This window comes from Haliotis rubra, unplaced genomic scaffold (genome assembly GCF_003918875.1).
Source record: "Haliotis rubra isolate DU_JTF1 unplaced genomic scaffold, ASM391887v1 Scf941, whole genome shotgun sequence".
Lineage (NCBI taxonomy): Eukaryota > Metazoa > Mollusca > Gastropoda > Lepetellida > Haliotidae > Haliotis > Haliotis rubra.
In genome coordinates, this window is record NW_025767681.1 from 295,636 (window position 1) to 322,464 (window position 26,829).

The following is a 26,829-nucleotide window of genomic DNA, read 5'->3' on the forward strand; positions in this document are numbered from 1 at the left end:
ATCTCTTCCTCTTTACACACATCCCCAAAGACCTGGGTTCGATTCCAAACATGGTTATGTATGTGTATACATGTGTGAATTCCATGCCCTTCTAACAGTGTTGTCGTTTCTACTGCAGGTCACGGATCCCCGAAAATAGAGGAGACCAAGTGCATTTTCAAGGTATGTCAATATTCAAAGTACATGTATGTATGATGAAAGGAAAAGGGTGCGATTATTTGCATCGCTGTTGTTAAATAATGCCTAATTCATGTCCACACGTGTCTGTTTTTCTTCAATATAGATGTTAACCCGTACTCTGGCCTGCAAGATAGAGCGGATGACAAACAGACGTACACAGAACTGAAGAATTATGAAAATACAGGATTCCGTCCTTCTACAGGTATCCAACCGAACCTTTATACATCCCTAGATCCCTATCCTGGATGTGGACTGTTTTGACTATACCATCAACTTCTAAAATGCCAAACAAGCAGTTCATCCATAAAGTAGCATTCCTTCCTTATCATACCATCGAAGTCTTTAAATTTGCACTGATGGATTCTCAGCAGTCATGTAGTTACTATACGCAAGTGATAATTATTTTCAGACACTGTCAACACCTATGAAGATATCAACCAGACATCAAGACATGCTTATGAACACGACAAGCCTGCCCTGTATGTGAATGCTGATATCAAAGGCAAAGGTACGACTGATGTGGAAACAATCGTTAACATAATATAATACAATGCATAGCATGAACATCTCCAAGTAGAACTTCAGGAAAGAATAGGCCCCCTCCATCCCCAGCTTCACGTTTGAAGAAGTGGTTACAATACATTGTTAGCCATCATAACTTGACAAAGACCTGTCTGTCACTCGATTGTCTGACTCATAAGTTAAACATTCTACTGCATCATTATTTGTGCAAAGGATATTGCTATACTGGGGCCAAGTGCTGTGTATGAATATTGTCATGTTTCTGCATAATTATTTGTGCACTGGATATTAATACTGGGGCCAAGTGCTGTGTATGAATATTGTAATGCTTCTATATAATTATTTGTGCACTGGATATTACCATACTGGGGCCAAGTGCTGTGTATGAATATTGTAATGTTTCTATATAATTATTTGTGCACTGGATATTACCATACTGGGGCCAAGTGCTGTGTATGAATATTGTAATGTTTCTGTTTCAGATTCGCCCTATGTGAACACCTGAAACCACAGACTGAAACATCAATATCTCTGACATCATAATCGATGACTCATTCCTCCGTTAATCATACCGTCACTAGAATATTGACAAGGATCGTTGTCCACATACGTTTAGTGGCTGTGGATTACATATATATTTTGGTCTCTGTCTCTGTTGTGTTGGTGAAGGTTACATAATAACTCAGTTTGTGTCTGAACCACTGCAACCTTTACCAACAACAGGAACGTGCTGGTTGCTGAAACCTGAGCTGCCCAGAAACGTTGTGTACAGACATCAGTTAAAACGCCAATAAACAGCTAAATGTATTTATATTAAGAAACGCAAAATGACATTTGGAATGTATTACATGTACAGACGTGGTTTTGTATGAAAATCAGGGTTTTTTAAAATGAGCACCTATCATCATAAAATCAACATGGATTCCGATCACTGTGTCATTTGTAATGAGTCAAAGGGTCATATGAGTAAACTCATGTTTTTCCATCATGGTCACCACGAGAAGTTTTATGTACGTGTTGGAAATTTATCATCACAAAAATACAGGGGATGCTTAATAAGTTCTTTGTGTATAGTTACTCTATGTCAGGTCCATCTGACTGATCCAACTTTTTAAACGAGTGTCTTGCACTATAACCTAAGCATCCTTAAATGAACGCCGTATTCATTCTCAACGTCCCTCGTTTACTTTTATGTGTGAACAACAGGTATGGCCAACGTCATTGACTATATTTATGACAATCACGAGAACGAAAATTTCAATATGTGCATCGTCAGTATATTCAAAGTTAGACTGTATCTATATATTTGTGAATATAATGTAAATATGAGCTGCGTTCGTGCCAGAGGTCTAAAAATTGACTTAAATTAGATGCTTCAATAATGTTGACATGTTGTATGTATGAATAAACTTGTCTATTGATTAGAAGAGAAGATGCATCTGTTTGATGACTTCATCGTGCGCCTACATTTGTATATTACAGCTAGTAGACCCTGTCAGAAAGTGTGTTACTGCACTTTCACGTTCTTGGTCGTACGAGTCCAGTATCAGCTTCAGGCACAACTGACACGTCAAGGTGAATCGTGGTCATTTATGAGTTACATATGTATTAAGCTTGGCACACCGAGGAGCGTATCAATAACTGAGTTGAGAGTGGCCGTGCTTTAGACATATTAATAAACTGCAAAGATGTACCATACCATTAAACACACGTAGGTGATGTTCAGTATTGTAAGATGGTTTGCTAAAAGATCAAAGACGCTGACAATACTTTATCAGGCGATAAAGTGCGCTTTTGCATGACGTCACACTGTATTGATGGCACGGCGCCATTCTTGTCGGCCCCCTCGTTACCAAACGTATTCTTGGTAACCTACGTCACGATGCATGTCAGTTGCAACCCCTCGTAAGCCTTCTACACGGCTGACATCACTGGTGGAAACATTACGTTTCTGATTTTCGACAGATAAAATGTTTCATTTCGACTCACAATTTAACAGCGACACGACAACGTTCGCAATGTTTACTTTCCCACAATGCATCCGTGGAATGTGGATAGTCAGCTTCATCTGGATGTACTGATCTAAACTCACGTTGGCCGTAGAAATGCGACGTTCATATTGTCCCATATTGTCCAACATTGGCCCATATGGGTTACGTTAATCAGAGATGTAATAATAAAGAGAAGATATTTAACCCGCAATTAAAACGTCATCAAATTGCTTATCATATGTTGTGGTTTTTGGTAAAGTAGAGGACAGACTCGTTAATAGAACAGCGCACTGTAGTTTATTTATTTATTTATTTATTTATTTATTTATTTATTATTTATTTATTTATTTATTTATTTATTTATTTATTTATTTATTTATTTATTTATTTATTTATTTATTTATTTATTTATTTATTTATTTATTTATTTATTTATTTATTTTTGTCTTTGTTTTCCGCCTTCGATTATTCGTTGGAAAGTATCAAATCTGGCATCTTAGTCTTAAGAGAAATACGTTTTGCTCTACCACCATGTATAGTATCATAAAGCACACTTTTGCCCTGAACTATTATAACGTTAAAGCATTCGGACGCAAGCGTCCCCGTATTTTAACTGTAATAGTACGTGTGCAAAAGTGTGTTTTTATGACACTGTACACGGTGGTACAGCGAACCGTATTTCCTAAATAAGGGTTTCACAACTATTGCCATTGTATATTCTTAATGGGATGAATAGTTTAGTAATGTGCCCTATTGTCAACGTCATTTATCATGTGAAATCAAACTCATTAATGTCGCATCAATACACCTCAAATCTGAAGACAATCCTAATCAAACGTCCACAGTCAACGTGGTTCATTCGTTTCCATTCTACGTGTGCGGCAGAGCCAGTTTGTTGTGTGGTCGGTGGTTGTTGACGATGGAGTACGCCGTTGCGGTGGCTGAGCGGGTTAGGCGGCTGACTTTGTGAGGGTGTGCATTCGAATCCCGGATGGGACTCAACCCATAAAGGCACTAGAATTTGTACTTCATTAAAGAAAGTGTAATCCCAAATTTGACATATGTTACATTTGGCCACTTTCTAAATGGCATTGTGTAATCGTTGTCTCATTATCTTGGAAAGTAATAGCAGTAGAAATATAATGGGCGATGACGTCTTCCTTGATAGTTACTGTTAATTGTAGGGTTGTGGGGATCTATGTCCAGAGACCCAGTTGTTACCTGAAATAGATGAATATTCCACTCTTAGTATTACCCTGAGGTCTGGCTTTTCTCTGGCCTGGTTTTAGGCAGTCAATTAAATAGTTCTTCATATATCTGCTATAAACGACCTCTTAGTATAATTATCATGGAGTATTTACTTAGAGTACATTTTCCAGAACACAATTTGTATGCAAGTATGCATATGTTACCCATGGCTTAAAACATGTAATGGCACATATTTCATTACACAATATTCACATAATGTACTAACGGCGAAAAAAAAGAACTGTGCATAAGATACAATTGCATAAAATAAAACTTATTTGAAATGTTAACTCTATAAATGACCCTAAATAAACATGTAGCAAAGCTCTTTACATGAAATTTGATGTCACGCATCGCGCGTGGCACATGCATATTGTACACAATGAACTTACACATTTTGCGTGCGTTTTGACAACTGAAGTTGACACATCTGATATTGAAAAGTGAAGAACAGTTCATTATTTTCCAACCTTCGAATGTTGCGGAAAACACGTTGATTTCAACCTAAACTACGCCAACGTCATGCCACGGCTTACAGAAAATCAGCGTCTCCGCGCCGTGGGTATGCTGGAGATTGAAATCACCCAAAATGAAGTGATCAGACATTTTATTGCCCATCGGAACACGATCTCATCTCTATGGAGACGATTTTAACATAATGAAAACACGAGAGATTTGCCAGGACCGCCCGTCTACGCGTGACCTCACGTCAGCGAGACAACCAATTTTGGGCTGAAACAAGCCTGTACAGACTCGACTGAGGGAGCACAACATCGGGCCCCGGCGGCCTGCAGTACGTCCAATTTTGCTCTAACGTCACCGACTTGGGTGACTTGCCTGGTACATACAGCGTCCACGGTACAGGAGACAATATTGGGATGGCAGCTAAGATGGCAGTGCAAGGATGTATAGACGGTGAGGTGAACGGTATGCTGACGCGTGCATTGTTCAACGTCGACAGTTTGGTGGTGTTAGCGTTATGGTATGGGAGCCATCAGATCTCATGGTCGGACACAATGAATCTGTACGGACAATGGAATTTAGTGTTGTAATAACGGCACCTAAATGATATACATTCGTTGACATGATTAGAAGCGGATTTGGAGGTAATTTTGTGTTCTGCTCTTTTTAAATGATCGAAGGGAAAATATTATATTTTCTTAAAGTGACGAACTGTTCTCTTAAAGTGACGAACTGTCTTTCATGTCAAAATTTCACAGAGAAACAAACCTATAAATATACAACGGCAACGCCTGACCAATTCCAGAAAGAGGTAGGTTTGATGCAGAAAACAGTAAATGTTCTAACACCAGATGAGTTTGGAAAAACAATATATGTAGTTTAACTGTTCAAAATCAAAGACGGTGAAACATTAAAATATAACAGTACAGCAGTTACAAGGAGATAAAACTCATCCGTTGATGTCCTTTTCGATTATTGTAAGTAAACTGATATACTTCTTTTCACACTCCAGTCGTCTTTAGTCAGTTCCAGTGGTGGAGCTGTAAGGTTGTTTATTCTCAAAATAAAACAAATTTTTCATCTTTACTTTAGAAATAGTGCTATACATATATTGTTTGCTGAGATCATTTTCTTGTAAAACATCAAGAAAGAATGCGATTGCATTCCAGCCTCCGACAGCCATTCCAGTCGATGACTGAACCAGTTGTTAAGACTGAACCAGTCGATGACTGAACCAGTTGTAAAGACTGAACCAGTTGTTAAGACTGAACCAGTTGTTAAGACTGAACCAGTTGTTAAGACAGTTCGCTGTGCAGGGCACCAGAAAACTGTCATCTGAAGTTCGGATCTCAGCACCTTACACATGAATCATTCACGGCTTTGCTCCCATGTCAAACCAACGGGCTGTGAAATAACAGAAATATTGTTCAAAGTGGCATTAAACGAAACTGGCCCATCCACTCAAATCTGTGAATTTGCTCTGCTCTGGGTAGTGTCCCAAAGGGTTGCTGTCAACCTGTTATAGTGGATTCGATTGAGTGAGTGAGTTCAACTTTACAGTATATAGGCAATATTGCAGATATGCCGCCATGAAAACTAGTAATACTTTATAAACTATCTGTACCTATGTCTAACAGTTAGCTATAGTGGTTGCGGGAAGCACAGCGGTTAAAACGTTCGCTAGTCACGCTGACAATATTGCTGGAATATTGCTAGAAGCAAACCTAAACTCACTCACTCACTCAGTTCATAGGCTCCGGCTAACAAAAGCAACACCACCTAATTATGCTAATTAGTTACTTATATATTTTTCCGGTGTCCACATCATGCACACACCATGGGAAGTAACTGAAATATTGTTGCGTTTCAATAAAATTATGAAACCATAATCACCCACTATCAAACTTTCAGGAAAGTCGGAAATCTGTGATCGTGGGTTCCCAGTCCCTACTCACTCTGATTGTTGCTTGTCTTGCTGGGGTCCTACCGTATATCCTAGATATATCGCTCGGGAGTATATTTCTTCAGGGCAATCTTTACCTTAGTGTTTAGTTACCAAGATAATAATGAGGGAGAATTCCGTGCATTAGAATCAACACGGCGTTCTATGTTCAATCGATCGTGTCGTTTATTTAGATAGTTGTGGTATATCACTATCGTCCCTCACCAATATGAGAGCTAAACTACTGTTCGGAGCAGTGTTCAACATTACTCGTTCACTCAAGATATACATTTAGAAGCTTAGACAGCTTGATGGATTAAGGACGGATGTCAAATAAGGTTTTGCCCTGTCTATAATTGAATCCTTCATACACAGTACATCAAACATCAGATATCCCCGATCGTTTAATTCGCAGACTTAGTGTTTATGCATCTGTAAATGTTCTTCCTAATTTCGATCCATGTGTGCTATGTTCCTGAATCTAACAATATCCTTTGTTTCAAATTAAATACACACAATTTAATAAGTACACAACGAGCGGAATACAAGTCTGTAATCTTACCCACTCAGCCAGCGCGGCCTCAATTTCTTGGGTAGATGGCTTTGTGTGCTGCCTGACACTGGGGGTGTGGGTTCGAATCAACAAAAGTACTAGAATTTGCAATTTACTGAGAAAGTGTAATCCCAAACATTACCTATCTTACATTTGGCCTCTCAATAAATGGCATTGAGTATTCAATTTGACATAAGGGCAGTGGGGTAGCCTAGTGGTTAAAGTGTTCACTCGTCACGCCGAAGACCTGGGTTCGATTTCCCTCATGGGTACAATGTGTGAAGCCCTTACCTGGTGTCCTCCGCCGCGATGTTGTTGGAATATTGCTAAAAGCGGTGTAAAAGCCAACTCACTCACTCAATTCTCAGCAGGTATGTACAATGTATATATTTCTAACTGCATCACACAGCAGGTATGTACAATGTATATATACTGAACATCATTGAAAACGCACTAATCTAAAATTGTCCATATTTTCATCCAGTTGGATTTCAGCATGACAATGATCAATGAATAAAACTAACATGAAGTCGAAGGGCATGTCCAGTTGAAAAATGCTTTAGAAACAAATTCCTGTCCACAGTATGACTCTTTATTCCAAAATGCATCAACATGCAGCCACGCCATGAAAAAGCGCGAATTTAACTCTGAAATCATACCGACTGTGACATTAAAAGCAGGTGTATGAGAACCGATTATCATTGCTTCACTAACGGTTGTGAAACGGGACAGAGATGCCGAGGTTAACACCTCACGAAAGAGAACGTGCACTAGGCATGATTCAGGTTGGCACCAGCAGCAGGGATATTGCTCGTCAACTTGGTCTTGGCCACTCCACCATCGTTAGGCTTCACAGACGACATCAGTAGACAGGCAGCACCCGTGACCTTCAATGACCTTGGCAACAACGTGTTACGACGCTCCATCAGGATTACATATTGACCTTGTCCATGTCAGTGATTGAACACTGCCGACTGCCAGGACTGCTGCACTCGTTCAAGGTTGACGTGGGGCCATCAGCGCTGACTCCATGCGAGGCCGTCGGGCTCTATGCTCGACGTCCTTACGTTGGACCAATTCTGACTGACAGACACCGTAATGAGCGTATACAATGGGCTAGCAGGCATTTTCAGTAAAGGTTACAACAATGGCATGGTGTGGTAGTCACTGACGAATCACGTCTTCATCTACGTAATGCTGATGGCCGATTACGTTTTTGGCGTAGACGTGGTGAACGTTATGCTGATGAGTGTGTGGTTCAGACGGACCTTTGGGTGGCGGGAGTGTCTTGGTCTGGGATGAAATATATTACAATCACAGCACTGCCTTCATGTCTGTCAAAGGAGAGTTAATGCCCTTAATTACCGTGAGCAGATACTTCAGAATCACATCGTATCTGTCTTCAATCACCCCAAGATGTCCATACTTTTCAACAGGACAACGTACGGGCACACACAACAAGAGTTTCCATGCAGTATCTGGCCCAGCAACACATCCAGGTTATTCATTGGCCAGCACAGTCGCCAGATGTATCCCCATGGAGCGCTTGTGGGACGAAATTGGTCAAAGTCTTTCGCGGCAACAACAGATGGGAAACATCCGGGAACTTGAAGCTGCACTACTGCAAAAGTGGAATGCCATCCGCAAGATTTGCATAACACATCCTACAATGTATATTTTAACCTTCGCATTGTATATATTTTAACTGACAATGTATATATATTTTAAGCGCATACAACGGGTATGGCCATTAATGTGCATCACACAGCAAGGTACAATGTATATATTTTAACTGCATCACACATTTCAATGACTGTATCACACATGATGTACAATGTATATATTTTAACTGCATCACACAGCAGTAATAATGCAATGTATATATATTGTAACTGTCACACAGCAGGTATGTACAATGTATGTCTTTTAACTGCATCACAAAGCAAATTATGTTGTAATGCTCAATTTTTAGCTTCCATCACACAACTTAGTATGTCTGTGTTGTTGTTTTTGTCAGTCAATGTACAATGTATATGTTTAACGCATCACACAGCATCTGTATATATTTTAACTGCATCACACAGCAAGTTACAATTATCCAATGTATATATTTTAACTGCATCACACAGCAAGTATGTATTAATGTATATATGTCTAACTGTATCACACAGCAGATATGTACAAAATCACACAACAGGGTAATATTACAATGTATATATATTTTTTTTCTAGTATGTACAATTAACCGCTTATGTACAATGTATATATTTTAACTGCATCCACACAGCAAGTATGTACACTCTATTCAGAGTATGTACAATGACGCTTATTGACTCAATGAGGAGACGTTGAACTGCATGTGTCAATGCTGATGTACAATGTATATATGTGTAACCCAGCAGGTATGTACATCACACAGCAATTATGTGTATATATTTTTTAACTGATCCAAGTATGTAATACAATGTATATATTTTTCTGACTGTCGAACATTTCAATGAATGAGCGTCTTTTCTTTGTTGTTGTATTTTTGTCAGTCGTCCATCTGTTATTATCCATTCCAAAATTATCTATTTCTTACACGTGCAAAGTATGTAACAATGTATTTTAATAATCTGAACTTATATAAGCGGTGCGCTTTCAATGATGTTCAAGTATGTACAAGTATATTTCTAACTGCATCACACAGCGAGATATGTACACATCACACAGCAGGTATGTACAATGTTTATATTTTAACTGCACTGCATCACACACACACAGGTATGTACAATGTATATATTTGCATCCAACTGCATCACACAGCAGATATGTACAATGTATATATTTCTAACTGCATCACAACACACCTACATGGCAACTGTGAACGCTATTTCTGCTGCATCACAACACACCTGCATGGCCAGTTTATATGAATATCACACTTAAATGTGTCGATACACTTGTTTACTTCGATTTAATATTTACTGACTGATCACATGCTGTAATCCCGGGAAATGCAGAGTTGTCTCCCTTAGTTGACAATATGTTCACATTAGTATTACGCGTGTCATATAAACCTGGGACATACGGATTTATAGTGACATCAAAATTACAGAGTTTTAGCTCTTTAGTTGTATATGTTCAAATCTGGTCTTAGTTTATATAATGTAAATAGTCATAGACAAGAGATTTCCCTTTGCATTTGTAAAATAGAAAGTGTCGATAAATAAAGACAAAACTAATGTCCCTCAGCTGATTTTTGTACCAGTGGGTATTATGCATGGAGTCATCACAGATGTCATGTCTGGCTTGCTAGAATGATGGAAGTCAGTGAACTGAGGCGAATGAGACGACTGGTCCTCACGTGACCACTTGAACCTAGAGATTCAAAGGGTGATGTGTCATATATTGATTAAATATGGACACAAACGTGGTATTTCTTGGTCGTCTTGTGGTTGAACTGACGAGGCTAGAACCAAGCAAATAATGTGAATCGTTGTGTCAAAATATCAACGAACTTGTAAACAAACACGTAACGCTTAAAGACAGATCTCCCTCTTACCATGAGCCAGTGTGTAGTACTTCAATATCGGCTTAATGCTCACATACGTATGTGTACGTGTTATGAGTCTGTCGTAAACAAATATCTAACTTGTCCAGGTACTGCTGCCGTATTGTAAACTGTTGCAGTAGTTCAAATGTAATGAAAGCAGTTTGCAGATGTTGCTGACAGGATTCTCGATGCTCATTGTTGAGTCAAAGATGACTCCTAGCTTTCCAGCATAGCTTTCTGGCTGGCCATGACCGTGTCTCATGGGACCTCGAACTCGATCAGTTCAGTTCCCTTGAACAGTGAACAGGATTGAAACAATTGTTGAGCAATGTGGCAAACCTTAATTCTCTACTCTCCAACGTCAAACATACAATGATACACGACTGTTTGCATAACATGAGATACCGTGGAAACCAAGAAATAAGCTTAACCAATAACTACAAGATGTGCTGTTATCAAGAGAATTGAGAAGTATTGATGTTGTTTCAGCTGAATCGCTACAACATGCTGCATCAGTTTTGGGCGATAGTTCTTAAATAAGCATTTGATTCCATCTTCTTGGTCAATACAGATCTATTACTGGGTATCATAGATTTTACCAACGTGAAGCGTTTTGAAGTGAGTGAGTGAGTTAGAATTTAACATCACCTCGGCAATATTTCAGCCATATAGTGACGAAATGTTTTACATAAACAATAAATTAAAATTGCTAAATAATCAGTCATAAATACTGTAAAGTCAACCAGAAGGATCACAGATGGAAACAAAAGAAGCATGAACATGTAAATCTATTTTATTTACGAAGACAATACAATATAAAACGGGCTATAGATCGCCAACAACTGAAGCTAGATCACCATACTAGGAACCATGGGGACTTACATTACTTTTGCTACCTGCATGGACCCTAGTTGGGTTTACACCATCCCTTCAGCAGCTGGCAATTGTAGGACAAGTTTAGCCAAAATTTAAATGAACAAAATATACTACGTTTAAAAATCGGGTAAGCAAAAAGGTTTGAAAGTTTTGGGACTCACATATCCTCTCAGGAGGACAATAATTTTACGCTACTTCAACCCCTTTGAGGGTACAGCCACTAACAATCTCAGTTACTAATCTAAACAACCAATAATAAAATATGTATCTATTTACAAATCAGTTAACAAGTCTATTTTTTTTAAAAGGCAATAATTAAATGAGAACTTATATTACTAAAAAGATCCTTCATAGTTTGTGATTTGAAATAGATATCCCTTGTGATGGAATATTCAACACAGTCAAGCAGGACATGCTTGACCGTGATTCTTTCATCACAAAAGGGATACAAAACGGCGGATCCTCACCTTTTAATAGGTACTCGTGAGTATATCTTGGTGGCCAATACGACATCGTCGTATGATGACCTCTTCAAATCTGGACTGACAACCCAAGTAGGTGTAACCGATAATTGGTTTTATTGCATGTAATTTATTGAGACCTACTCGGCTGTCCCACTTCTTTTTGCATCAGCTTCACGGATATAAGATCTAATAGCAGCTTTGTAATCAGAGTAAGGAAGAAAAGTGGTGTCACAGACTTGTTGAGTGCTGCCTTAGCAGCAAGACCAGCCATTGTGTTCCCGGAAATGCCAACGTGGCTGGGTAACCAACGAAAAAGACGATGTCGCATTGGCCAGTAGCAAGCTCATTATGCAATTCAATAATTTCTAATAAAAGTGGATGTTTACAAGAATGATTTTTAATAGCCTGAAGACACGAAAGAGAATCGGAAACAGATTATGTATTGTTTACATTTACGGTGTTTATTAATATACTTAAGAGCTGTAAATATGGCGTTAGCTTCTACTGTGAAAATAGAGCTATCATTCGGTAGTCGAGAAGATATTGTTCGGGATCAATGACAGTGCCACATGCCACCGCGCCACCATCCTTGGACCCATCTGTAAATAAATATTTGCATGTATTGTATTTATTTTTTTTTAATTGATGATTTTTCTTGTTTATATTTTAATTCATTAGTTTCAGATTTCTTAAACTTTTGTGAGAGTGAGGTCAACTTCAGTCCCTCACCAGTTGCCAAGGATGAGAAGAAAGAAGACGGGAAGGAGATATACTTTCCAGCTCAATGCTTGCAGCAGAAAGGAATTGTTTAATTCTTAAACCAAGAGTCGGAACAAGAGAAGGCTTTTTGTTGTACAAATCTTCATAAAAGAGGATTAAAGACACAGTTAAATGCAGGATTAGACTCGTTAGAATAAAGTTTTGTTATATACTGCAAGCACAAATTCTTTATACGGCGTTGGGTGAAAGTGGCTCATCGGCCTCGACGTAGAGACTGTCAATAGAGAGTTTCTAAAAGACCCAAGACAAAGTCTTAGACCTTGGTGGTGGACAGAATCAAGTAGTTTTAGGTTACTTTTGCAGGCTCCACCATATACGATAGAGCCATAATTAAGTTTAGATCGCACCTATGATCTATATAAGTGAAGGAGGGTAGTTTGATCCCCTCCCATTTTGAATTAAGGAGACAACTGTTAACAAATCGAGTGCCTTCAGACATTTAGCTTTAAAGGATTTAATATGTAGCAGGAAGGTTAAATGGGAATCGAATATAAGGCCCAAAGATTTGGCCTCCTTTACAACTTTGATGGGAGTGTCATTTAAAAAAATAGTTCAGGTCCTTATGCAGCTTATTTTTTCTACAAAAGTGTAGACAATTAGTTTTGATTTAGAAAATTTAAATCCGTTTCAAGACAACATTTATTTATTTTTTTTAAAACATAACTGCAATTGCTGTTGAATAGCATGCATATTCTTACCGGGACAAGAAATATTTAAATCATCCACAAAAGTGATCCATCTATTGAATCGTTTTAAAACCTTTGATAATGTGTTGATCTTGATACTAAATACTCAGTTTTAGTAGTTCATATATTATCCCCGTCCTTCAAATGATGAACAGTAGATTCAGAACCTTTGCCCTTTATTCTTTAGATGGTGTTCCACACCTTTGACACAGATGTTACGTGAATTTATTTTGGAAACAGTGTTCCTCCAAGACTGACGCTTATTTAGTTCAAATGCGCGTCGAGCCTTGGCATTTAACATTTTTACTTTGTCTAAATTATGGACGGAAGGATGTTTGTGAAAATATTTTTCCGCGTTCTTGCTGCACTTTCTGTCCTGTTTACATTCATTATTAAACCATGGTTTACGAATGTGTGGAATTGCAGAGAGGACTGTGGAATTGTTCAGTCAGCAATGTCGTGTAAAATATCTGAAAACGACTGTATAGGATCTTCACTGTTCCTGAAAGGTCATGCTTTAAGAGTTCAACACACAGAGCCTCATATAATGACCAACCAGCCCTGGCGAATTCCTTCTCGATAAAGGTGGATCATCACCAGGGTTGATTGTTTTGAGAATGGTTGGGAAGTGATCACTCCCACATAGGTCATCATGAATCATCCATTCAAATTCATTATACAAGATTGAGTCATCGAGTGACAAATCCAGGGAAGAATATGTTCTCGTAGCTGGATGTAGATAAGTGGCTGAATCATCATTGAAAATACATAAATTATTATCGGAAATGAATTCCTAAAAATTTTGCCTTTATTATTTGTGGGCACTCCCCAAAGCGGGTTGTGTCCGTTGGGGTGCCCATAATGAGACATGGCTTTGGAAGCTGATCATAGAGATGTTGAAGATCCCATTGTCGAATGTCGAAGAGTGAGTGAGTTATAAGCTGCACAGAGTCAAAGCAATATGCAGGGTCAGACGAACAGCTACGGTTTGAAAGATTGGTATTAAGAGATACAGTTGCCATATATCTCCCGGAGGAGAAAGGAGTGATAATCGGTATACTGCCGCAGATTAAAGTTATCAGTATTTTTTAGATAAGTTTCTTTAAGACATAATGCTGACGGTTTACAATCTTGCATCAATAAGTGGATCTCATTGAAGTTTTCTTTCAATCCTCTGCAATTCCACTGCATTAAAGTCGACAACTCCCAGTCATGGTGCATCATTTGGTGATTGTTCTCGTGAATGTGAGGAGGAGCTATTCCTCCTTCTGTCTTGTGTAGACAGGGTAACGTCCACATCTAGAGTCCCAAAGAGTTTTCCATAGGAACCTCTGGAGATAAAGGAATGATAGGGATTGGTTTTCTGTTTATTTTTCCCCTTTCTTATTGACTCAAGGACGGTCAGGCTTTTTATGAGACGTTTCTGATTTTGGCTCCGGCTGTTTCTCGGTTTGACATCCAGATTTAGACTGCATTACTGGGGAAGTCGCTGATACAACTGAACCTGAATTAATGGATTTTACAGACTTGACCCATGTCAAGTCAGTCTGACAGGTTACAGAGGATTTCGCTACAGAGCAACTTACTGCAGCAGAGTATGTTTTATTTGATGAAGTTGAGGTCTCAGTTATGAATAGCTTTTTTCGCGTCAAGATGTGATATATTCTTTTCGCATTTCAGTTTCAATATTTTTACTCTTTTTGCCAAACAGGACAGGAATTGGATGTAGCAGCATGTGGTCCAGAACAGTTTGCACATTTAAAATCATTGTCACATTCTGTATTTTCGGAGCAGTCACCACAATGATGACATGCAACAGAGTCACGACAGGAGTTGGACCCATGACCGAACTTCTGACACGTAAAGCAACGAAGTGGACTGGGGACATACACGTCCACTCCAATATTGAAATAACCCTCTTTAATGGATTGTGGTATGGATGCACGGGCAAACGGCAAAGAGATAGGTGTTGGTTTTCACAAAAGTACCCTCTCTTTGATGGTGAAACGTTTTACAGCAGTTACACCCTAGTTAGCGTTACCCAGCACCCACCACGAGGAGGTGGCTCCTCACGTGTGCAACTGGCGATACAGGCAATGGAGAACTGTTGTGTTCACAGATGAGAGTCAGTACTGCGTATCAACGGCAGATGGCAGAAGAAGAATATGGCGACGACGTGGTTAGCGTTACTCAGACCAATGTGTTATGGAAAGAGACTCATGGGGAGGTGCAAGCATCATGGTATTGGGGTGGAATAGGCCTGAACCAGAGAAGTGGGTCCTATGGTGTTCCAGAACCTAGGTCAGGGAGAGAAGGCGGCATCACAGCGGTGCGCTACATCGACCAAGCTCTCAGACCCAACGTCATACCACATTTCGCACGTCACCAGAACATTTTCCAGCATGATAACACCCGGGCCCATAATGCCAGAGCTAGAGAGGACTTCCTACAGCAGAACGGTGTCAACATTATGCAGTGACCAGCCCTTAGTCCTGATTTTAAACCCAGTAGAACATCTTTTGGATTAAATTCAAAGGAGACTGAATAATGTCATACCAAGGCCGAACACAGCCGATTTATTGCGCCAGGCCTTTCTCAGGGTGTGGTTCAAGGTGCTAATGGCCTTCATCAATCGATTGGTACACTCCATGCATAGACGCTGTGCTGCAGTTATTGCCGCTTGTGGTGGTCACACTAGATACTGAAGTCAAGAGTCTGAATGTACTGCAAACGTTCACGTAATAACTTGGAATTGTGCTGAGTTATTCATTGACGTGTCAAGATATTGTACCTAAAAACGTTTTTGATCGCATATTATGTCCATTTCTGTACTGATTTGATTACAGTGTCTATCTAATTTTGAATTTCATTACTGACGTTTTTTATGCTGAGTATATAATGCTGAAAGGTTTTAGTACATCTGTTAATTGAACATAAGTCCTGATCAATCAGATGAGATATTCACAATTGGTAAATAAGTGATATGTATTTGTGAAACAAAGGCGTGGGTGTGTTTCTTTGATTCGTGGGAAATGTTGTGCATCAGGTTCACCGCGACTGGATGGGACAGTTTCACAGCAACTCAAGTACGCCTCTACACTGGGTGTTGACCTGACTGTATCTGTGTCTGTGTCAGTCCTGGCCTATACCCCTACCTTCATTCACCTGTAGTAGATCCATCAGCACCTACCGGGACCTCACTGGTTCCTCCAGCCCTGTCTCAGACATCTCAGTCACTGCCAGACTACACCTTACTAACCTCCAACAGCAGGACTTCGGGGACTACAGTCTGACAGTGGACAACGGTGTAGGCGGGTCAGTGACATAAACAGTCAGCATAGTACCTGCAGGTGAGTGGCCGATTGTTAATAACTCATTTTCTGCTTTTTAAGAGGCATTGGTGAATAGTTGTATGGATAGGTTTATGGATGGGAGGATGAATGGATGAGTGGATGGGTTTATGGGTTGATGGGTTGATGTAGAACATTGTTTATGCATAACAACTTCTTTATTTCGTGAGTGCGACGTTTAGATACAGATTCTTGTACCGTTGTCAAGCAGGACTGCTCTCTGAATCTCTGACAGCCACATATAGACTTGAGTCAGCCGATTGTAGACAACGGTACAAGAATCGAAAAAATAAAAGTTGTTATCCATCCAAAAAATTGTTCTATATTGTACGTCTCTAGTTCGAAAATGCCACTCAAACAAGTTATGGGTTGTTGGATGGTTGATATATATGTAGTCCATGGCGAACGCTTTGACGAACGCTTCATCTGATGTTCCTCATTCATCAAACTCGCCTTTATGTATGTGCACGTATAAATTTCAACCTGTTTCTTTCTATTGGTCTTCTCAGACCTATAAAATTGCTTTTTACCTTATGAGCTAAACTTCATAGCCTATGGGGGCGTGCTTTAGTCTTCTGTAATTTCCCAAATGACAACACCATGGTTGAACGTCGATTGGTAACAGGCTAGGACGGCGAGGGAAAAGAGCACTATTGTTTCAATATTCAGGAAGTCAATAATTTTGAAGCATTTAAAGATCGAAGCTTTCACAATGTGAACGGCAATTGAAGCAAAGGTATGTTTTACAAATCAGTTCACGTGAGTCAATGTATCCAATATGTTGAAAGGTAAGGTCTAAATCTGGCATTCACTATTTTAAACACCTAAACCATATATTGACTGAAAAATCAGATCTGATAAAACAATATCAAAATCAGCAATTATTGAACACCATAAATTGCAATTCAGATTGTTGGGAGGATTACACTTCTACATACATTATAACTGTTTGAGAACCTTTCTCTCGAACACGAATTTTTGTGATTGTTTATTGATCCTTCACACAACTGACCAATAAAAGTTGAGTTTGCAAAATAATTGAATCCTTGAAAAATAATCGAACTTGCAAACTAGTAACATAATAACAAATATACAATGTTATTTCAATGAAAACACTAGTACCATCAATAATTTAGAATCTTGAATGACACATCAGCGTAATACTGTGACATCCACAGATCTTAAGGACAGAGACATAGCTTTCAAAAACAGACATTGAGGTTTGTCTGTGACAACGACATATCTATATGACAGTTAGAAATTCTGTCAACGCTAAATAATGACATTGCTTTTAAGGATCGAACTTAGAGAGTGACTTGGTAAGAACGTGTGGTGAAATAGACAAATGAAATTATATAAACAGTTAAATCGGTAATCTACTGTCATAACATATAAAAGCTCGCGCCTGTGAAATATCAACAAAACATTAGAAAAATAGCTCACACCAAAGCCTTCACCGAGTATTCACCGGACAACCCGCTTCAAGCTGTGGTAACCTATTTCACTGCGCATGTGCTATGAGCGCAGCCAGCTGTTGAAACCACTTTTCCCCAAGCGCTGGGGGAAAATTAGTGAATCGTTTGAACTCCGATTTCGTGCGGTTTTTTCATCGCGTTATTTTTCAACTTTATAAGTTGAATTTGCATTTTTGATGATTTGTTTCGGTAAGTCCATACCGAAAGGTATCAGAATCTGCAAAGTTGTGTTTTACGTTGCATGTGACCTTTAACTGTTACTTTCTAGTTCAGGACTGGGGCAGCCCTAATGATGAAAACGTTCGCTCGTCGCCGAACGTCTGGGCTGAATTTCCTACATGAATGCAATATGGGAAGTTCATTTTAGGTTTATCCTGCTATGATATTGCTGAAATATTGCTAAAAGCGTAAAACCATACTCACTCACTGCGAGTTGTTTTAGTCACGACGAGGCTGAATTACAGTCGACATAGACCACAAATGCATAAACCCTGTCATAAAACATCCCAGTTCACAACTATTTTTTGGATGATTGATCATTACTTCCATTTTATTGCACTTGAACATTCCAACATGACAACGTTCGTATTAATTTGTTGCGAAGGACCACCACAGATACCGTCACAGTTTCGAGATCTGGATAATGCAACAACGTCGTCGGTATGGCTGTCGTGGCTGCCTGGGTTCAATGGTGGACGCCCTCAGACGTTTCTGATTGAGTATCTTCAATCTGGTACAAGAAAGTGGACTGTGTACAATTCGAATGATGATAAAAAGGCGAGAGGATGAATTGTTGGACGTAACGGGCCTTATATCTGGAGAGATTTACATTCCGACTACTTGCTAAAAATGACTATGGGGATATGTCTTTGTAGCATCTGAAACTGCTGGGGGTATGTGTCACTCAAGGAGAACCATACATTGTTTCAAGTGTCAGTTAAATCATATTGCTAACTCATCATTCCCAGTACCAACCATTTTTATTTAAAAGAATTTATTTTGACTTTTAATAGCACCATTGGGATGTCTTATTTTTTATTAAATCTGCGAGTGGCAATGGACTTTAATGAACAGACCAGGGTTCAAATTTATTTTAAAAAGCCGCGCCTACAGGGCAAGTGACTTTAAAGAAAGTAACTTGTCCTGACTGATTTTCCACTTGCCCTGATTTTATGACATAATTATGATGATGATGTAGTTATGAAAGAAGAAATCAACATGGTATTTGATGTTAATGTTTACTGGACTATTTATTGAAAAGTGATAAATAGCAAAGAAAGATAACTCTACTTTTATTATCATTGCAGGGAATTTAGTAGCTACATTTTGAGCAGATGTGAGAACTGAATCAAAGTTTTGCAGTTTGAGAAGTGGAAGTGGAAATTATCTGGTAGCCCACGGACAAGTAAGATACCATTTATCTGATTGCCCGAAATGAAAACTGACTTGTCCCGGGCGTCGGGCGATGGGATTTTGTGAACCCACAAGAAAGGTAACTGCTCTTGTGTCTGTGTTAAGTACTACCAGAGTATCGCATATCTTGTTGTGTGCACCGTGAAGAAACTGCATTCTGAGTGTAAACATGTGTATCTGGAGTTAGCAATATCAGTCTGAATAGATCCTAGAAGTCATCTCTCCCGTATTTATATTTTCTGTGTGATTGGACACAAGTCTACTGATCACTGTCACCCTTTCACCTGATACAGTGACATACGATAAGTAATCGTCTGTTATGATGTTTACGTTATGTTGTAGATCCACAAACAAAACTCCGAAACTCCATCTACTAGTACTGGAGTATACAGCAGGAACAGTGGTAGGCGGGATATCCATCACTTGCTCATTGTGGGAATTGTACTGACGGTACTCTACATAAACGGATACAGGTGCAGAAATATTAAAAGGTATGTGGTTACATTTAAGTTGTATAAGGATGCAAGCTATTCAAGGGTCAACCGATATAGTCTCCAATTGCTGTTCCATACTTTTTGAGTGATATGCTTGAAAGAAATATCATATCATTAGGATTTCTATTTTACGATACATTTGCAGTTGGTATTCACAAAACAAGATTTAGTTTCACTAACAAAATACATGTTAAATGTTGCGATTATTACGTACTACATTCATTTTTGGCATACTGCTGCATTTATCTCTTTTTTTAAATTTCATTTTTCGATCAATGCGACTTGTTTCCATGAAGGGTGTGTGTTATACACTAAATACCATCCCATCTGGCTATTTTTGTTTTCCAGGAAGTGGATCGGCAAGAAGGTATATTTCAATGTTGAATACATGTATAACAATGTAACGAAATTATTAAATATGGTAAAGAGATAACAAATACACATACTCCCTGATAAATTGTTTTAGGAACTTACAACTATACTGTTCTGCCAGAGTCCATCTTTGTAATCTTTGCATTGTTTTTGTGTGTTTAACAGGAATCCCGAACCTGTGGAAATGGACAACAGAGGATATTCATCATTAGGTATGTACTGGTGTCAGGTTGTTCATTGTGTTGATATTATCATTATCCCTGGGTCTGTTTCAGTAGCAAAATAATTACAATCTTGTCATATGTATTTGCTTCAGATCAGATTAACGGTCCAGCTCAGTATTCCAATTTGGAGGAGGAATCAGAAAAGCGACACTACTCTCAGTTGAAGATTTATCAGAATACAAAAAGGTATATGCAGATGTTGGTCTTTCCTGTACTAAGTTGAATTTCATGGGAAAGGTTAGATTATTGAACTGCTGGTAAGAAGGGCGTTACAATTTAAGTTTATTGATGAAATATGTAATGAATATCATCTTCAGAGAATGCTGCAGGAGATACAAGTACCTATGAAGGCATGACCGAGAATCCTCCTGTGACATATGAGTCCATCAGGGCATCGCCATACCAGAACACTGGGGCACATTCTCAAGGTAACTAACACAAGGAACAATCTTGCTGACTGGAATCTTGTGTCATCGCCATGGATCAACAGTGTTCATGAATAGTCATCTGCGTAATCCTAAACATATGCTCAGCCTCCTGTTAAAATGTAACATACTGCTTCTATGATATTTGAGTTGATATCACATATGTGTGTGATTACCTTTAGTTCTGTAATTTTTCAGGTCCCGAGCAGTGACACAGTTAACGAAGCACCAGCATATACATCATGATATTAGAGCCAGGTGCTGATCACGAAATACGTTTAACGTACTGCATTCCTTTCCTTTGCGGCAACACATCTTCTTTAATTTTCTCAACTTTTCATTATTTTGTGTTTGCAAGATCAGTATCATTGATACATGCACTTTTAGAGAAGAAAACACCTGCTTAACAATCAAGTGAACGTCAAATCATTAGTATAAGCCTCTATTTGTATTTGTTTATTTTTGTATTGTGTCTATTTAGATCTCATCTTTGTTGAATATTTAACGTTAAATGTATCACATTGTAAATAAAAATATTTTCACACATCCGTTTGGTGATCATGTGGAAACATGGTTCCATAAATGGAACTACAACACTACAAATCCGAAATCTGCCAGTAATGCCATAACCACCATGGACGTGACTAGTCATGATTTGGAGAGGGATCAGTAGAGGTCACAGAAGCTATCTCCTATTCGATGACAGGTGAGCCCCACAATGACGACATTCTGTGTGTGCACTGTGTACTGATGCAATCATATCAACCTTTTGGGATATACCGAACAGCCTCATTCTGTTGTCATGAGACCTCAGTCTTATTGAACGCAGATGAAATGTGCTGCAGATCACCCCTCACTATGGTCCCACTGAAGTGTAGAACAGTCATCTTCCCAGACACAAACTGGGAGCAAAGACCAACGGTGCAGGTCTGTGGCGTATCATCTGCATCATACAAAGCGCAGCCGAGAGTGCGTCTTTTTCAGACAACGAATTTGTTTCCGTCACCTTTACGTGGCGCATAACCACGAATGCCATTGTACATTAAATATTTCAATACGAAAGTTTGTCCTTTCCTATTTCAACGGATGAACACTTTGCAGTATAACCCTTTACAGTGGTGAATCCCAGCAAACTGTAAGTAGCTATACATAGCTGTCCTGATCAGAATATATGGAGGTTTCTAAATATCAGTTGTCCAACTGCTACAAAGCAATACTGATAGATATCAGCTGAAATCACCTCTTGCATAACCAGCTTCACAGTTGTATAGAGCCTCCGACCTATCATCTAGAGTCATGGACACACGTTTTGTCGCTCATGGAGTATTTCTGCACACAGGTGAGTCTGTGGCCTGTGTGTGCGTATTTCACGATAAGGTCGGTGACAGGGATACACAATATTTGCTTGGCTTGTATGGGGTCTTTACTGCAACAAAGACATAGAAGAAAGAGAACTGAAGAAAAAAGTAATACCAAATCTATTAAGGCTGATATAAGTATTGATTTGCCATCAGGTTTCCATATTTCCAACTGTTGTGATATTGTGACAGGGTGATATCTTGGAATCAGACAACTCTCAACAAGATGAAATGTCCAGATGACAAGATGGTGCACAATTGTCACGACCAAATCTATACCGCGGTTGGAAGCAAGAAATATTTATGCTTCTCTTCCATCCGAAAATGATCATGTGCACTAATCATTCATTGTAATGACACGTGATAAGATTTTGTAAGGATATTAAACACGGGCTATGGACAACCAGCAACCAAAGCTGGGCCACTTTACAGGGGGTCATGGGGACGTCAGCTTCCGGCATGAATCCTGAATGAAGGAGACCCCTTATTCATATGCAAACAGTTGAGAAGACCAATTCAATGTGCTCTGCAACTTGAAATTGTTCTCTGATCTATGCCTTAATATTTATCTAAGTGCCATAACGGGATGAACAATGTCTCTGGCATTGTTCCTGTGTCCAAATATACCGTCGGTTATTCCGTGTTAGTGTTTGTTAACACCTGTCACGTAGCTCAAACGTATATAAGTCTTTATAGCAACGGGCTCTTCTCAACATGGCATGACATGGTACAAAAAAAGTAAAATTTAAACACATAGCATATAAACTTCGATATTAAACGGTTTATACTCGCAGGAGTAGGCCACTAAGCAGATAATTTGAAATCGTTCTCTCTGAAGCTGACTGGACAGCCAGGTCTGCCGTTCTCCCATTCGAATATTTAGTTGAAGTGCGAACTGTTGACATGAATTCCCAAATGTGAATCTTGGTGACACAAATCAAGGACTCCACACAGAAAACACACATTTCATGTCGTAATTCGTTAACCCAGAAATCGGTGCCAGTGTAGAATAGTAAGTAAGAGATTCGCTTCTGTTCTGGGATACAATGTTTAATAGCCGTTTCCAACCACTTTTTAAAAAACAGCTTAAAATTAAATTGCTTGCATGCAATATATCTTTGTTTGTTCTTTTAACGTATACCGTAAGCTTATGCGTATATTCCGTTAGCATCTGAATCATTTAAGCAATCTAGTATTGCCTCGCTATTTCGTAATTAATATCAGGGTCCCTGCAACTAACTTTTTAAATTTACCAGCGGTACTACCTGAAACCTGACAGGTCTGCTGGTCGTTTGTGACACTTAACAAAGCCAATCAGATCGCATACATAAGAGAAATCATAAGATCCCCTTAGGTCATTGAAGATGCTGTCATTTCGATCTTTTACGGGAGCATCAAGGTTGTACAACACTAAATCAGAATCACATGCTTCCTGAGCGAGTAGCGTGCGTAAACATTTGTGTTTGTATTGTTGTTTAAAGGCCAGACTGCACCCTTGTGAACATGGAATGACTGTTGACAGTTGGATGAATTTTAAAAAAATATAAAGGTTACTATAGAGGTCTATGGGATAACATTTAGTGTTGTGTAACCTCAACACATAACAGTGTTCTTATAACAATTTGACTTATGTCCCTTTATTATGGCGTGATCTTTCTGATAAGCCACATCGGCCCTGGAAGGTTGTGTGAGTTGTTTAGATACGTATAAAGAGTCGATTTTCTTGTATATAATGGATAAGAGATGTACATTCTTGAGTGCAGTGACTGTCATGCTGGCCGCTGTATGTTTAAAAGGCTCCGTTTGTCAAGGTAAGTCCGTAAACAGTTTGATATGCCCTGCTAACACTGACTAACCTTTAAGCCCTAGATTTGTCTGTTCGGCGGTCGACGTGTAATATCATGAATGGGGGTAGTTTGGCAATGAGTACTTATAGTCGAGATGCTGAAATCGTGTCAAATGTGCATTTAACGGCTTACTGTAGCGCTGGTAATAACTGGCCCCGACTGATGACTTTGTAAATGAGCACTGATCGCGACAGCGGTTTTTTGTCCCATGGTGGGATGTTCGTTACGTAGTCAAGCTCATCTTGAAGCTGACAAAATCAAGTGATACAGATTAAAAATCCGGATGTCTCTATGGTATTTGGTTAGGTTGCATGGAAGTAAAGGGGTGAGTTTAATCTTACTTTTAGATTTGACAAAATGACATTCCTCTTCTGTCCCAGCTATGCAGTTGAATAAAACTATATAAATACCGGAACATCATGAACACAGAATCATTTCATTACTTTGGATTCCGAAGGGACTTTTCACTTTGTGATATCACAGGCGCCACCTCTGAAAAGTGGGTTAGTATATATAGCTATATAAGCCGAGTATATTGATCGCAACTTTTTGTTTATTGTATATCAGAACGTTTCTGGGCTCCTTCTTGCCTCTTCTTCAGGTGATTTAAGACAGATGTAGAAAACAAACTATATATACCAGATTTACAGATCACAAAGGGGCCGATCAAAAGCAGTTATAAAACAATGGTAACTGGGATAAGGTAAAGCCAGTTGACACAAACAATGAGAATATAGAGATGTGGATACATCAGAGTGATATACAGCTAATTAAGTGACAATTAGATTTACAGGAAGCCAGAGATGTACATGAATATACAATCCACATTAATGAGGCCAGATGAAAGAAGTTATGAATACAATGATAATGAGATAAGATAAAGCCAGTTGACACAAAGAATGAGTATAAGGAGATGTGAACACAGCAGTGTGATATACAGCTAATTAAGTGACAAAGAGGTGGGTGTGGTTCGACTTTAGAGATGTTCCAGGCACTAGGGAGGTATACGCCTTGATCTTTATTAATCTCTGGGGTTAATCTCCATCGCCAATCAGGATCAACATACTCCCATCTTGTATATTCTCCAACTTCTAAATACCTCTCATGAATCTTATATATAACTATATGTTTAGACCACGTAATTTCGTTTTTGTACAGAAATGTTTAAAGTCTATTATCGACTTGTTAGTATCTTATCTTATCTTATTTATTATCGACTTATTAGTATCTTATCTTATCTTATTTATTATCGACTTATAAGTCTCTTAACCTATTTAATACCGTCTTAATAGTCTCTTATCATATCTTATTTATTATCGACTTATGAGTCTCTTATCTTATTTATTACCGTCTTAATAGTCTCTTATCTTACTTCATATCAGGGCAGTGTTGTATACAACAGGGATGGATCCCAACACCACCCTGTAAATCACTTCACTTGATAACGGTGCTAGAATCGACAAAGAAACGTCGCTCTTCATTGTAAATAAAGAAGTAGTTAGTACATTTATCTTACCCATTCTAACGCACCCTGGATACACCCATTTGTTGGCGTAAAGTGCCTTGGCAGATCAATATACGTACGTATTACTGTCCCTGTATGTGGATATTAACGGATTCATTCGTCGAATTAGGCAACTGCCTGAAATTGTGCTAAGTTACTTCATATAACATTACGGCTGTGATCATTTATTATAGTTGTAGTTTGTTTTCATCCATGTTGTAGCATTGAACAGAACCATTCTACTTCACTTATTTTGTCGTTTAAAAGTTCTCCGATGCGAGACAGATCACAAGCCGTTTGAAATGCCTACATATATGTTATACATTTTACACGCGGGCCTGAAATCCGTCCACCTTTTTAACGGGTTCTCTTTTAAGAAGTTCCAAGGTGCTTAAAACATCACTTTATACATGTTAGCCTATGATTAGGACTTAAATGGAATAAATGTCCACTGACTTCCTTTTTTTTCACATGACGTGATTGAAAAGGCAGTGTTCTGATGAAATCCTTAGTTTGTTTTCCAAGTGTAAATAGTGGTAACGAAATCGGTCGAGATTTCTTGAACACCATCGGGTTATGCATGACGGAAACCATGCACAGATGTACATGTACATCTTACTATACAACGTGGTATGATATTTGGTGAATGTTGTTTATTGTAATAGTTCATGTGTTGCATTGGCTGCTAGTGGGGGATCGGACTAACTAGTAATGTGTTACATTAAATATCATCACTTCTAGCTGTCGTCGGCTCGATGGGCTGGCCTACTGGCTCCAGCAAGCCCAAAGCACAGAATTCCACATGGATACAATACGCATGAAGCCCACTGTTTGGCTTCCCTCCACCGTGATATTGCTCGAATATTGCTAGAAGTGGAGTAAAGGCTCACTCACCCAGTCAATCCCTGAATCCAGGTTAGAAATGGTCGTCAGCAAGCCATTGCTTGCCGTAAGAGGCGACGGGATCTTGCTGACACAAGACACCATGTGGCAGCCTGTTGCAGAAGAACTAGGACAACTGGAAGGTGGTCATCCATAGATTTACAAAAATGTATATTTATGACAACGTATCCAGCCTCATACGACAATATCTTGATCTTCCATCACAACTCAAAGCCACGAAAAAGA

At 38.9% G+C, this 26,829-nt stretch overlaps 3 protein-coding genes and 1 long non-coding RNA gene across 4 annotated transcripts in view; 3 read left to right on the top strand and 1 right to left on the bottom strand.

Moving 5' to 3' along the window:
- LOC124264773 (hemicentin-2-like) overlaps positions 1 to 1,468 on the top strand; it is a 255,580-nt gene extending 254,112 nt beyond the window's left edge. The window contains exons 18-21 of the mRNA XM_046699558.1: positions 119 to 162; positions 284 to 382; positions 590 to 688; positions 1,185 to 1,468. Coding sequence (XP_046555514.1) covers positions 119 to 162; positions 284 to 382; positions 590 to 688; positions 1,185 to 1,207 — 265 coding nt within the window. The 3' untranslated portion in view covers positions 1,208 to 1,468. The remainder of the gene's footprint in view (positions 1 to 118; positions 163 to 283; positions 383 to 589; positions 689 to 1,184) is intronic.
- LOC124264777 overlaps positions 1 to 26,829 on the top strand; it is an 89,097-nt gene that overhangs the window by 20,535 nt on the left and 41,733 nt on the right.
- LOC124264781 lies at positions 20,225 to 21,538 on the top strand. Of its 2 annotated transcripts, none has more exons than XM_046699578.1 (5): positions 20,225 to 20,338; positions 20,509 to 20,555; positions 20,660 to 20,750; positions 20,883 to 20,995; positions 21,191 to 21,538. In XM_046699578.1, the coding sequence occupies exons 1-5, from the start codon at positions 20,247 to 20,249 to the stop codon at positions 21,202 to 21,204; spliced, it is 357 nt and encodes a 118-aa protein (XP_046555534.1). In that variant the 5' UTR covers positions 20,225 to 20,246; the 3' UTR covers positions 21,205 to 21,538. The 2 variants fall into 2 exon arrangements, with proteins under 2 accessions (XP_046555534.1, XP_046555533.1); XM_046699577.1 differs by having other exon boundaries at positions 20,231 to 20,338; positions 20,506 to 20,555.
- LOC124264788 overlaps positions 21,315 to 26,829 on the bottom strand; it is a 22,957-nt gene continuing 17,442 nt past the window's right edge. Inside the window, exon 2 of the long non-coding RNA XR_006895245.1 lies at positions 21,315 to 21,636. This is a non-coding gene — a long non-coding RNA (uncharacterized LOC124264788). The remainder of the gene's footprint in view (positions 21,637 to 26,829) is intronic.

Excerpts from the sequence above, each read along its gene's own strand:
- LOC124264781 (XM_046699577.1), top strand. The coding sequence starts at position 20,247 with ATGCGACTTGTTTCCATGAAGGGTGTGTGTTATACACTAAATACCATC. Across the intron at positions 20,339-20,505 it reads GGAAGTGGATCGGCAAGAAG|CAGGAATCCCGAACCTGTGG; the intron begins GTATATTTCAAT and ends TTGTGTGTTTAA. Across the intron at positions 20,751-20,882 it reads AAGATTTATCAGAATACAAA|AGAGAATGCTGCAGGAGATA; the intron begins AAGGTATATGCA and ends AATATCATCTTC.